The sequence below is a fragment of the Hirundo rustica genome, chromosome 11 (genome assembly GCF_015227805.2).
Source record: "Hirundo rustica isolate bHirRus1 chromosome 11, bHirRus1.pri.v3, whole genome shotgun sequence".
Classification (NCBI taxonomy): domain Eukaryota; kingdom Metazoa; phylum Chordata; class Aves; order Passeriformes; family Hirundinidae; genus Hirundo; species Hirundo rustica.
In genome coordinates, this window is record NC_053460.1 from 12180878 (window position 1) to 12195838 (window position 14961).

The window sequence follows — 14961 nt, forward strand, 5'->3', positions numbered from 1 at the left end:
CTACTTTGAGCTACCCCTTTGGTGGGACATCCTGTAATATTCTCCTAGATGGTGTCACGGTGCATTTACACTCAGATGGAGCACCTTGAAATCTGGGCAGCAGTAAGTATGTGCTAGAGGGGCTGGGCAGCTGTCCCTGCAGGGCACATGTGCCTGGGACAGGGCACAGGGAGCAGATTAACCCAAATCCCACTTTGCCAACACTGTCCTGCCACACCTGGATAACTCCACTCTCTTTAAAGGCTCCTTGAAATAGCAAAACAAGGGTCTGCAGCATCACACTTCAGCTTTATGCCTCCACATCCTTAGGATGGACTACAGCTCTCTCCTAAAAATACCTTTCATGCACAGAGTCCAGGGCTGCCTTGGCTCCCCTCAGCAACTCCCGTGCCAGCACCGAGCCCTGAGTGCAGCCCTGGCTGCCAGGCACAGAAATGCTCTCCGCTCTTCCAGAGCCCTCTGGAAATTCCTTGGGGAGCGGCTCTTTTACTTCTGGATATTTCGTTTTACAACTACTATTCCTTTCCACTCTTTCTGTTACCTTTACCATTTTAAATCCTTTTTGGTTCAAAGTTGAGAACTCTGGATGACGTATTTTATTGGTGAAAGGATCTGGATTGCTGGATCAGATTTATAAAGCAAGAAAAAAATGACTGCTGGTAGTTTTGGGGGGTTTTTTGGTAGGCTGGGGGTTGGGACTTTCCATCTAACAAGAGCGGCTGGATTCCAAGCTCTTTCAAGACCAGAAATGTTGCTTCAGGTTCATTTCCACAACCCCACAGTGCCGCATTTATTATTTGCTTTTACTCACAAACTAGTTGTGGTTATAAAAAAAAAGCTTGTCTTCCAAACAAATGACATTTTATCTCTTTCTCCACAGGAGAATAAGGTTGACTGCTACTTGTGCTTTGAGGTTTGGATATGATTGAGATGAAACATCTGTTAAGAAAAAAGGTGTGGGGGGACTTTTTTCTGCTAAAAATATCATGCCTTTTTTTTTTTTTTTTTTCCACCAAACTTGAAACATGTGATGAAATTCAACTTTTAAAATATAACCCTGGAGCTACTTGAAACTATAAAAGTCTCCTCAGTATCTGAGGCAAGTCAGAATTTCCACTGTTCAAGCTGGGCTTTTATGAAGAGCAGACTTTAGAAAAACCTGTAATCTGTCTAGGTAACAAAGGGCACTTGTTCTGCCTGGTGAGGTAAAACTTTGGGTTTCTGTAGCTACTGCAGCAGAAGTGGAGTTGAAACGCACAAAAGCACCCTGACTGATACACACTTTGAATTTGGAACAGCAACTGGCAAAGCAACATGCCTGTCACGGAAATTGCCTCCACAGCTCTGCATCTGCACACGCCAGTGTCTGCCAGCCTCAGAGGGTTGTTGGGGCTGAACTTACCCAGCACAAGGCTCAGGCTTCTGTCTAACTTTGCCTCGATCAGGCAGGCCATCTGTACAAAACTACTGCTCCTAAACTCAGAAACGCAAGAACTATTCAATCCTGTCGTAACGCGTGTCCACACATGAGACGCTCCAAGACATGAAATCCCTATGGGCAGGAGAGAAGGGCCTTAACACCACCCTGCACATGGCATCTAAACAAAAACCTTCTGCAGAAAGCTACCAAAACACACCAAAGGCAGTGCTCAAGCTCAGTTTCCTGGCTCTGACACAGGTCAGTGAAACACAAGAGAACTTGCAACATCAGAATATTTGGGAGTCGCAGCAGGACATATTGCCTATTAAATGCAGTGTTCAAGGTTTCTAAAACTGAGCTAAAAATGAGTGTAGTGCTTCATGTAAAGGCAAGGGATATGAAACATACATGTTGTCTTCTGAAATATCAAAGGCCAAAACTTCTTTCAATTATGAGGGCAAAAAACTGGACTAATTCTAGGAACACCAGCATGAGAGTGTTATCTAGTCCAAAATCTTTGACTGGAAATATGCACTAGTTCCACATGGATAAAAAAAAAAATAGAAAAAAAAAAATAAAAGAAGAGTCACAAGAGAGTCAGAGAAGAATGGCATTTTGAATCACTTTTCAAAAACATGTTTAATAAAACCTCCATGAACTGTGGTCAAAGCTACAAGAAAAATAACTGGTAATAATCGTTGCTGGGAAATTAAAAGTAGAAAAGGACCTTTGTTCAAGCAGAATAAATGAAACCACTGGTATTCATCATGTTTCCAGAGAGATTGTTTTCAAACTCCTGACTCGTTCCCATATTTCATTCTTTGTTCTTGGTGGTGGATGTCCTGGGGCGAAGTTGAAGTACGTTATTACAGCGCTCGGTGCCCAGTAACGCAGCTTTATCTCTGACCGCGGGCACGGGCCCCTCTCTCCCAGGTACGCCCGAGCCCGTCCGAGCTGTGCCGGGGCACAGCTGAGCTGGTACCCAGCCGAGCCGGGCCAGGAGAGCAGCGCAGCCCCGGGCAGGGGTGACCCAGCCCCGGCTGGGGTCAGGGGTGGCCGGCTGTGCCCGCGGGGCGGGCAGCTGGAGCGGAGCTGGGCGCAGCCTGCCCCGCTCTGCGCTCAGTGTGCCCGTCACCCAGCCCAAGGAGCGCCTCACCCCCCGAGCACACCTCACTGAGGCCCAGCGCCTCGGAGCTGCACGGACGAGCCAGGAGCCTGACGTCCCTGGCACCCATTCCTCAGTTTGCTGCAGGGTACCTTCCCTCCAGCTCCCGCCCTGAGGCGAGCAACCCGCGGGGTGCCAGCAGTCTGCGGCCCGACGTGCACCGCCGTGCCTCGCTCCCTTTGGGACGCCAAAGGCAAACCCAAGAGCCCTCCTGCCCGCCATGGGATCTCCCTGAGCTACACCCTCTGGCCTTTGGCTCTTCTGCCTCCCACCCGCACCCTGATGGCCTGGCTCTCACATGCTACGAGAGAAGCGGCTCGGGAGATCTGTAGACATAGACTTTCTAACCAGTGACTTTTTGCCCCCTAGCAAACCCGTTCATGACTACCCCAGAGCTGGGAATAAAAGAATGTTCTTATCGTTAATTGATTATGTTTTAAAGGACCCCTCAGAAAGAGCGTTAGCTTCTCCACAACAGAAGAAAAAGTTGCCAGTCTCAGATAGGTGGAAAGAACATGAAAAGCCAATATTATTATAAATACCATGCGCATAATATTATTTTACAGCTTTCTGTATTTAAGATATTCATTAATGATCAACTCTTTGCTTTTTCTGAGGTGCTTGTTCAATTCCTTATTTAACATTTGGCTTTCTTCAGTTATCCTAAAGAATACAGACCACTCGTAAGCTGGGGAGGCTTTCTTGTGTATTGTACTTTGTAACTCTACCATATGCCAAGGGACAAACACGGTTGCAGAAAATCCCAAGCTTCATTCTCAGCCTTGCTATGCTGCTCCTGGACCAAACATGCAACTTTCTCGTGTTCAGTGTAACTTTCCATCTGCATATAATGATCTGAACACAGAGATCAATGTGAAACTGCTACTTACAGCAGGTACGATCTTCCCAGTCTAATGCCAAGGATTATAACCCAGAACGCTCTCAAACCATAGACAAACACATCATCTATCACAGTCTGTTTTGTAAGGCAGCACCAGTGGGAGCTGGTGGGGTGTCAGCTGAAGAGCGCGACACGCTCCACGCAGGGAACACGCGGGACATGAGGAGCAGAGCCCACGCTCTCCACACAGCAGCAGCTCGGTGTGAGGAGGAAAGCTCGCCCTCTGAGGCATCCTAACAGCCCACTTTTCACTGCCTTTCTGTGCTCTGCTTGCCAACATGGGTGGGAGCTGTTAGACACACTGTAAAGGTTCATTTGGAAACACCTGGAGACCACTAACTCATTACACACAGGCCATGGGCAACCGTTGGATGGCAACAGTCTTTCATCACTACTGACCTGGCTGCACTTGAAACAGCAGCTCCAGAAGTAAAAGCTTCTGATCCAAATACCAACCCCCCTCAACTGGAACAGCTAATGTCAAAAAACACTTGTACAATTTTATTTTTTTTTTAATTTTTTTTAAAGGGCCTCATGCCGTAAGATTTTCCTCCCACTCATGGCAAGCAGCCTACCTGCTTCTTATAATTTCCTGGATCTGTGCACAACCACAGGAAAACTTCTGCTAATCCTACCAGTCTCATGTTCTTTGGTGACTTTTATTCTATCTGCCAAACTAAGCAGTTTTCTCTTGGCACTCTCCCCTGCTCCTTCCTCCCCACACCCCCACGTCCTTCGCTGCTCCTTCCAACCCACAGTAACCAGCTTATCAGCTGCCAGCCTCAGCAGGGACCTGCTGCTTGTCACATACTGCTGGCTGCTGCCAGTGGGTCACCCTGTGGCCAAAGACGCTTTTCAGAGTTGTTCCACGTCATATTGAGCAGTAGGAAAGGATACAGCAGAAACCTCTTGGGAGCTGAAGAAAATACAGCCAGTGAGCAAGTGATCAACAGTCTGAGGTGATCACATAGCATATACTCATGCATAGCAAATCTATGGTAAGTGCATAGGATTAGCAACAAGTCATTAAAATGCAGAGTTCCCATATAACATCCCTGAAAGTTGACCACAAGAGCGCTTTTAAGGTAGAACTATTAACACTGTATTTGCAATGTCAGGGATAAACAGGCATTCTGTTTAAGAACCTGAGAGACCATCATTTTCTGCAAGGCACCAAGCCTGCATCTATAGTACTGTACAGGGTGTAACTGTGGTGGCAACATAAAGAAAATTTGCCTGTGTGCAAGATGCAATCTATGACTTCTCTATAAATACGATGGAATTTCATGTATATAAAATACAAAAAACTATTTAAGCTTTAGAAAATGAATAACTATTATAACTGAAAGCATTAATTAGGGAGAGGAATGCAATTTGAAAGATCTGCCTTCTCTTACTTATTCACAACTCAGCTTAGAACAATGCATTAATTTATTGGAGTTACGAGATTAATGGAGCATGGTAAAAAGTGTCTCCCAGACAAGTAGAAGGTTAGCTAAAATGCTTATTCAAGTTTTCCTCTGCTGACAAGTTTATAGACAATTTGGGCCCAAGTACCATACCTTACCACCCTTCCTCTGAGCTGACAACCCAATAAATATTCTTCCAATTACTAATTTTAGAGAAAACTCCTGGAAAGCCTTCACTGAATCTTTCCTGAAGGGAGAGAGAGAGGAAAGGGAGTAATCTGACACAGGAGCAGCCCCACTGTGGGGTGCACTGGGGAAGGATGCTCCCCCATGCCTCCCCCAACCGCAGCCCCAGCAAAGGGAAGCATCCTGCTGGAAGCCAACGTGCTCCCGTCACTGGGAGGTCTGGGATCAGTGTGGAGGGGGAAGCACCGGCAGCTGGGGGGTCCAGGCAGCCTGTCAGAGCTAGCCATAAGATCAGCAGCCTTAAACCACCAGTTCATTCTTTCTTTGTTCCTTGTTTGCTTATCGGTTCTTATTAAAGTCAAAAATAACAACACAGCTCTTCATGCTGGAGCACTGCTAACCACACCTCAGCTCCCACTTGACCAGATTCCCTGGATGCTGGGGAGGAAGACATGAAGACATACAGTGAAGGACAGACTGCATAAACTAGTAAAAAGTTAAAAGACATATAACAATGTTAAGAATATAATGAATTACTTTTCTGCTTTGCTGAATACAGAATTCTTTAACTGCAGGTTAAAAAATTCCATAACAACTTGTAAATATGTGAAAAGTGCAACAAGTAGCTCTTTTACAGATCTGCTAGATTTTTTCAGCAACAACATGTGCTTTGAACTCTGCTGGAGGGCTTTCTAATATTAATGGGCAAGAAGATGACCTGAATAATTTGTCCTTTCTGGTACCAGAACAGGGAACATCTTACATCTAGGGATTTAGATACATTTGTCTTGGGAAGCATATAAAAAATTGGGTTTGTTGATTCAGGCCAAGCTCTGTCACTAATTTCAGCAGGGCTTTGGATATCATGTTCAGATAAGGCACCAGGAAGGCTTGGATCTTCTCCAGTCTTCTGTTGAGAGAATAATAATCAAGACATCACCCTCAGCTGACAAATGAAACAGGGAACAGATTGCAATCAGTGTAAAAGGCAGCTCTGACAGCTACAGGACTGGATTGATCTCAAGAGATGCAAGATTTCTGATTAATAGAAATACTTAGGTGATACTTTTCAAGAGAACAGTGACATGAGAAAGCACATTATTGCAGAAATAATTGGGACAATGGGTTAGGAACCAAGGTGAAGCTCAAGACTTCACTGTGAAGTCCAAAAGGCAGCTGTATCCCACGGTGCTCCAAAGAGCTTGTACTGGGACAAGGAAGAAATCACCCCTTTATACAATCAGTCTGCATCAGAGGACTGCAGAAGGAGTTCCTTCCTGAGCTTAACCTTCTGAAAAGTTGTAAAATGTTCAAGTGATAAAATGGAGAAACTCCAGTTCGTTTCAGAAAGACATGAAGTGGTCAAAATAAGAAAGATCTCTTGGTCTACAGGTTTTTGCTGCAAAAATTTCTAAAAGGTTCCAGGGAAAGGAGGTGATAGAAGTTCTGGAAAACAAGAGTAGGACTCACAAACAATTCATTAGAAGCTTACTTATGCCTAGAGGAGTTGAGGGAGAACTGGGATGTCATTACTGAGCACACAAATAGCAGATATCTTTCTGAACCACCTGCATGTCTCCATGGCAGAAGAGTGACTTGCTGTTTGATCCTGTACTCAATTCCTGCCTGCCATTTTAGCTTCTCCGCCGACACAAAATGGAATATATCTCCTAATGCCTGTGCTAGTTTTTGTGACTTCTTCCAGAGCCATCCCCAGCCACCATTCAGTCCTGGTAACCCATTATTCTAGCTAGGGACAAGGAAGAGAAAATGGGAGCTCTTTCATCCTGTGTGTGAAGGGTGATGAAGCACATCCTTCCTGTGCAGAAACTGGAGGGACAAGGAAGTTTGAGCACAAGACATTCCTACACAGCCACAGCAGATTGCACAAGTACTCCAAGTCTGGCAAGGGGAAGGCTGTGAAATGCACAGGGAAATCGCCTGGAATGCAAGATGCAAACAAATCCACTACAGAACCCATATCCAGCATGGTCAATTGTTGTGTTATTAATGAAAGAGGAAGAAGGAAAATAGAGTAAGAGTAATATGAGACTGAGGTTTCCACTGGTGTCTCTTATCTAAGGAATCAGCCTCTCAACTGACCACATAAGAGAAAATCCAAAAATTTCAATTTAGCGACTTGCCCAGCAGCAAAATCAAAGGCAGGTGGTGGATATAATAGACAATGCTGGTCAAACTGCTTCTTTCTGCATAGCACTCAATAAACAGAGTTGCCTCTATTGAGTTCTAACCTCTTGTCATGCAGCAACATTGAGTCAACAATCCGCTCTCATGGCTTAATGCTTTTGATGTTTACTTTGTTCTTTGTATAGTTCAAAAGAAAGCACTAATGCACCAGTCCTCTCACCAAATACAATCTTAATCCCAGAATCCCGAGCCTTTTGCTGTTGGCCAGTTAAGTCTGTTAAGACGAAAGGATTTGATCAAGCTTTACATAACAACACAGAAGTTAAATCCAGCAAAGAGAGTTCTTTTTATCTGTACTGCTCAGACAGCTAAGAGGGGGAAAAAAAAGAGAGGGAAGGAAAAAAAAGGTAATGAACTTGGCTATGTAAAACAAAATAAGGAATTCAATTATTTCTCTTATTGCCACTTTGTCTTTTCAGTGAGAGTCTTCTAAAGAACTCAGATTTATTCTCCAATAAAGTTCCTGAGAGAGAAGGCTCTAATGTTCCCCTAAACCAGAACTGTGGCACTTGCTGTGCTTTTTTTTTTTTTTTGCAAATCTGAGAAATTCTTCTTTTTCATCTCTACCATGTATTTACGAAGACAGAATACAGTTCACTGATGCATGGTATTTGGTAGAACATGGTGTTTGCCATTCGTGTCCTCTCTGAGCTCAGTCTAACCAACCATTTTCTGGGTTACAGATCCCTGTGTCTGAGGCTGTTGGTGATTTTGATGCTATCTTATGACACATGAGCGTATAACTACGCAGCCTTACATCAGTACACATGTAAAATCACAAGGCAGCAAAATAGAGGCAGAACAATTTTAGATGGAAAGATCAAACTATGTTCTAGGATATTAATTACATTTTCCAATAGAAACGTTTCTATGCAGAGAAGAGGTACGACGGTTGCCATCTTGTACCTAAGAATTCAAGATGTGCCCTTATCAAAGATCTCAAATCATGTTTCAGCTTCGCTTTATCTACTATCACAATTTTGTGCTAGTACTAGCACAGTCATTAAAGTATGATGCAAGTAAAAAGTTATACAAAAAAGATGCTTTAACACAATGATTGTTGTATTGTCCGCTAATTATAAGATTTTCAATACCTGAATTAAATAAGAAGTGATTAACACTGTCCCCAGCATGGAAAGCACAGCCTGGAGGTCTGAGAGCCAAAGATATGAGGAGCAAGCTTTGACAACCTGCATGCATTTGCCTGAGCACGGGATGGGAACAGTCATGGTCCTCCCAGCTGGAAAGATGCCATGGAACAGCTCTTCCCTGGTGACAGCACACAAAGGATGGACCATTGCTGGTACCTAAACCTGGTCTTCGCTACTCAGCTACTTCATAACAAACAGACTCATCAGAAGCAATAATGTGAAACTGCTGAAGACTCAAATTACAGTTACCTAAAAGGCTTCACATGCTAATAAAAACAATCTTGCTGCTGACTAGTTCGAAAATATTGTATATTGAACACTATGTTTGCTATGCAAGAGAAAGCTACACAAGAAAGAAAGAAATAATTAGAGGCAAGGAAAGATAGAATGAGACAAAGAAAATGAAATTATTCACCTTGCTGACATTTAATATCCTGTCTGAAGTAATTTCTCCTATAATTCTAGAATTAAAATCCTACCCTATGTCCTGCTAAGAGGAGAATGGAAAACTGCGGTGAAGTTAAATACAAAACCACTCAACAAACACTGACACCATCATGGCAAGTATAGTTTGCCTCTGTGATTAACAGCAGCCTACAAGCACCAGCCAAAATTGAGTTCCTATGTTGTGGCACAGACAAGACATGCAGTCTTTGTAAACTACAGAGATGAGAGAAACTTGGAATCCAAGAATCAAGCTATTTTAACACACTGCACAGGTAAGGAACTGGAAGGCAGACATTCTTAACAGAGAATCTTTCATGTTCTGTTTATACAAAAGCTTCTAATATCAGAAACAAACAATTGGATTATAAAATAATAGAAATTTCCAGATTAAACTTGACGTGATTCACTGCTCTAAATAAACTGCATATTGTTTCCACTAGTGTAGAATATATATCCAGCACACAGCCCATGAAACCACTTGTTACACTAGAGAGTTTCTGTAGTCTAATTTCCTTGAAAGGAATGAGCAACAAATTAATCTCCCGTGTTCATGGACCCCTACTTGTCCCTGAAGCTCAAGGTACCTTGGATGTGCTCTCTGGCAGAACACAGCATCCATACTCAGCAGCACCAAAGGTCCTTCCCACCACAACATGGATTCCATCTCAACTGCCTCATCATAGGAGATGAGATGGAAAGAGAAACTGTCTGAGGCAATGATCCCATTCAGATTCAAGAAAAATGTGTTGAGTAAGCGTCTCTAGTCCTTATTAGAAATTAACATGGCAGTTTCTAAGGCTGGTTTATGTAATCCAGAAGGGAGTGCAGCATCCCACACACCCCAGTGCTAACAGTTTCACTCATTTGCCACCTCTGCCAGGGACAGTGACATCCACCACTCCTACCAATGTCAGGAGAAGTAGCTGGGGAAAATGGTGAGACCCTGAATTAAAACTTGGTCCCTGTGATGACTTTTTCCAATACAAGTAGTAGCAGATGCAGAAATAATACCCTACTTCCATCTTAACAGTCTTTTCAGGCAAATGACACATCAGTAGGTCAAGCACTGTGCCCTAAATATATGCATTCTCACACTTATTTATTCACTAACTTACTCTAATACCCTTTTATATTAGGCAAAAAATTTTGTTCTTTAAATACCTTCTAGATGAAAGTGTTCATCACCAATAGTGTCTCTGTAGCCTTCCCCAGATAAATCCTGTTTAAAACAAAACAAAACAAATTAGCTACAAATATACTACACATAAGTTGTTGAGGTGTTAACAATATATATTTATTATGCCAGAATTAATTTATAACGTGAATGAGAATACAGAAACTATTTTCCAGGAAGAAGTCAATCACCTTATTAGTGGTAGTCAATGCACTTGGTGCTATTTTACAATGCTCTAGACATACTTCTGGACAAAAATTTAGTGAAGATCAATTGACTATATAGGGGAAAGTTAAAAAAAAAAATCATATTTAAATAATTTTGCAAAGTAATATTTAGCTTTTCAATGTTTTTCAATCAAGCAAGATTAAAAAACTCCAAATGGAAATGATAAAGGAGAAATAAGCCCTTCACTACCCAGAGAGGAATGTTATCACTTGGTTCCACCAACAAACAGAAAACTTCCGTATGCCAGAGGTCACCCAAGAAAAGCAGATAGCAGATTCTGACAAGCTGCCTGGGCCTTCACTTCTGAAATTAATGAAATTCTGTCAGCACCACTATGTCTAGAACAATACAGAAGCAGATGCTGTAGATACGCAGATGAACTTATCTCAGACCCAAAAAACATTTCTCCAGTGGTGCTGAAGTAGTTATAAAGGGCATCAGTGGGATTTGGAGCTAATCCCATTTCCAAAGACTCTGAAGAGCATTCTTACTCTCTTATTAACAAACCCTTCCAGCTAAACCATTGCCATAAGCAGTGGCAGTTATCCTCATGCCCTGACTGCTCTCAGCCATTCCAAAGCTTGGGCAGCACCACAGTGCCACCGACCTTACCCTGCAGCCCAGCTCCCTGGATTCTCCCCAAACACTCTCTGCCTCTGATAAAGTTATGGTGACAAAGAAGGATATGGCCTAAAAAACTGGTGTGCTGCACTCACAGCCATTCCAGCTGCATCTGCAAAAGCAGAACAGCAGCACAGAGCCAGAATTCTCAGCATCAACCTGTGGGCTGGAAGTTGACCTTGGAGAGCTTTTAGTACAAGATAAGGATAAGGGAGTAACCTGTGAAAATTAATGTCTGGTTGTATTCATTAGCTTTACTGTTAAGGAGTTTGATCGTGATAACGGCAGTTCACCTCTTTTTCTTGAAAAAGCTGGCAGAGGTTCTTCACCTTCCACATGCCCAAATGTTATTCTTTGAGATTAGTTATAACAGAGCAACTAAGCCACAAAAGCATATCTTAGGAATTCTTCAGTATCAATTTCTGCAACAGCATGTTAAAAATTAGATTTCACTAGCAATACTGGATACCTAGCCCAGAAATCCTGAAAATCCTGCGTCTTCACAATCACATCTCCTGAAGTAAAGTTAGACTTTGCAGGACAGATGTCTCTAAGAAATGCTGGCAAACTGGCCTGAAATGCTGGGATATGGCACAGCACAATGCTGCTAAGGTAAAAAAAAACCACAAAAAAACTACTTTTGTTCCAGTAAAAAACCTCTTTTTCTGGGCATGTGCTAATATCAATCATAATATCAATCATTACCTTAAAATTATGAAAGGAACAAACAGAGAATGAAAAGAAGACACAAAATTTTGGCATGACGCATCATATTGCTGCAAGATGATGATCTTTTCAGGAGCACCTAAAAGTTAGTGTACTTTTGTTTGATCAAATTCCCCCATGTCACAATTTTCCAAGAAGCTGTGAAAGTATACCCTGCCTGCTCCCATATATAATGATATATAGAAGTGACTCTGTTCTCCCACAATGCTAAATATTGAAAAACTGTTTCATTTGGGGTTTTCTTGTGTTGGAATTCCCACTCTCCTTGGGGGGAAAAAAAAAAAAATTCTATTAACCTGATCAGCAAATATGCAATGGGTAGGTACTTGTGGTGTATCTCTGAGAATACTATCTAGATTATAGCTTTCACCTCCTAAAATTTTAGCTAAGCAAGCATTGCATCTGGGTATCAAATATTGCCTGTTAAAATGATGTCATTAATCTCTTGCTCTACAAAACTCCCAATTCATTAATTGTTGTGATTTTTCATATGCTGAAAGACATCACTTAAAAATAAGCATGCATTTGTTGATGAAAAATGTACTATCAAGTGACTCAAAGAAAAACAGTGGAAGACAGGGAGTGTGAAACAGCAGAGTGAAGCATTAATATTCATTACACTAACTTCCTTATTTCCTCACTTTTAATCATAACACGGGTCTTAAGCAAATATGTTTTATATTCCAGTCTAGTTTCACTCCTTCTCTAGCTCCTAGTTATTTAAGTTAAAGTAGTAACTTAATGCAAGCAATTTTCCAGTAAGTGTTTCTGCCTTAAACCAAATTATTATAAATTAACACATTCTAAAAAGTGTTTTTCATGCTGTTGAACCACAATATGTGTTAGACAGAACATAATTTGACAATCCATCCTGAAACTGATGAGAGTATCATTTGAACATTTAGTGACACATTTAAACAGATTTCCTCAGCTTCCATTCAAAGGTATTCCTCTGTGGAAGAATCTGACATGCATTATCTTTGATAGACAGACATGTAGCTGGGAAGGGTGGGGGCAACTCTTCAGATTTTACAGGGAAAAAAATGCAAGAGAAAAAAAATATATACTGTCTCATTCATCTTATCATCATTAACTTTTTGTTCAAAAAAACCTGTAAGAGAGTTGCCTGAATATTTTTAGCACCGCTGAGATCGATATTGCAAACATTCTGGATAAACACCAGAATGCAACTGCCTGAGAAAAGGTTTCTGGGCAGTGCATGTGAACTCACACAACAGAAAAGTATAAAAGCTGAGCAAGCATCAGAGAAAATAATTCTAACTGCAGCTCATCCTGCATAATATTCTCCCAGAAACCCACACAAATTTCCTTAGAGGAGATAAAACAGCGCATCTACCTCCAGCAACCCAAATTCATAAAGTGGGCTGGCTTGAAAGAAAAGGTTCAATGGCTAAAAGAGAGCACGCAGCTAAAGAAATTCTAGTGGGAAGCAAACACCACAGCCAGGTAGGAATATTTGACACTGGGGACAAGTGTGTTGAAGCACAGAGAGGACACGGGCTCGAGGGGATGAAAAAGCCAGGAACAGCTTTGCATTCAGCCAGGCTCTGCCACAGGGCCCTCAGCGCCCAGCACGGCAGCACCGAGAGCAGCAGCAACAACATTTGGGTCACGGGCAGCTGTATATCACTGTCCTGACACCGTGCTTTAAATCACAGCACTGCCTTTCCAAACTGCAACACTGAGTCATGAAACAACCAAAACCAGATGTACCCTGTGAAATACTATATAAATGAGGTCAGCGAGCACTTGAAAGAATAAAGAAGAGAAACATTTACACAGAAGGATTATTCCAGCATGTCATTGCTATGGGTTGCTGAGCAGGAACCCATCTAGAGTAAGTGTCTCTACTTCACCAGGAGTTTCCCAGATAAATAAGTTGGCTGCTGTTAGCTACCAACACAACTCTCAGCGAATGACTAAGATCCAGGCTCAAACATGTGCCTCAAAACCCAGAACAGCTGGCTGCCTGGCCTGGCTAGAAAGGACCTTGTGCCCCATATATCCTGCTCCAATAGGTGCTGCTGTTCTCAGCTCAGATTTAAGAGGGCAGAGGTGGAGAAAAGAGTTAATTAGTGCAACTCCCTCAGAAATGTTGCCGAGTATACACATACGTGGGGAGAAAAGCGACCTTTAAAAGCTCCCACACCCCAGGGCTTCTGTTCAGTTGGGTGCAAGTCCAGCAGTCATCACTCGATTCCCACCTTCCCTGGGCAGACATCAGTGAATTCTAACTCGGTGGAAATTTTAATTTTTTTAATCTCACCTTCAGCCCTAACTGCCCTGTGCAGTCTTCTTCCTGACACAAGCCTCTGGAGACAAAGGCCAGCCACTCACTCTGGGGCTGCCAGCTACCCATTTCCTTCTCACGAGCCGTCTGAAAATGCTGCAATCCAAATACTCACCCTTCATTCTGCCTACATCACCTTTGCTGGCTCCCTTTCTGCTCCTGCCTTGAGGTTAAGCTCCTTGGCTTCACCTCCCGGGCTCTGCTCTGTATTTGAGGTCACATCCCCTAGTCCTGCCTCCTGGTTCCTACAGCCACCAGCTGCTCCAGCCTTGCTCTGCAGTATTTCCCCCTCGCTGTCCTGGCTCTGCCTTTCCACATCACCCCCAGGACACCCAGCACATTCATGGCACACAAGAGCCAAAGCTCCTGACTGCAACCAGAGTGCATTTCAGCAGCCTGTGCCTGACCTAACACGCTGCCCAATACAGTTTTGCTCCAGTGTTAAGTACAGGCAGATACATCCATACATGTATTAGATATCTCAAAGGATAACCTTTGATTTAAGTGGGTTATCATGATAACAAGCACATTTTTATAACCTGGGCCCCCCTACTCCTTGTATTACATCTCAAGTCAATATTGCTGTAATTAACATTTTTCTAAAAGGTGTTGCTCTTCTCAAGTAGAAACAAGTTGCTTTACCTCTCTTTCTTCAAACACCTCGTTAAAATACTTTGATTTAGCCTTAAGATACTGAATTTTCCACATTTTTGGCAGAAAATGTGCACATATTTCCTGTTTAATTAAGTTTTTGTTGAGGAATCATATGTGCTTTTTTTTTTTTTTTTTTCCACAGTGCAAGCAGACTGAAAACCTTTCCTCCCTATTTTTAACCATCTGACTGAAATACGGGTTTTTCTCTCTTTATTCTCATATTGATGCAATAAAGTTTTGGAATGAGCAAAGTTGAAGAAATGTATTTCACAACAGGACTGCAAAGGACAAGATATGTGGTAATTCTAATGTCTTGTGTAGATTTTTAATGGTTTTAAAGTCAATGCCAAGAAGAATGCT

At 42.4% G+C, this 14961-nt stretch overlaps 1 protein-coding gene across 1 annotated transcript in view; it reads right to left on the reverse strand.

Annotated features, from left to right (window-relative positions):
- Nucleotides 1–14961, reverse strand: part of NKD1 (NKD inhibitor of WNT signaling pathway 1) — a 106698-nt gene that overhangs the window by 26737 nt on the left and 65000 nt on the right. The window contains exon 4 of the mRNA XM_040075758.1: nt 10049–10106. Within this exon, the coding sequence (XP_039931692.1) occupies nt 10049–10106 (58 nt within the window). The remainder of the gene's footprint in view (nt 1–10048; nt 10107–14961) is intronic.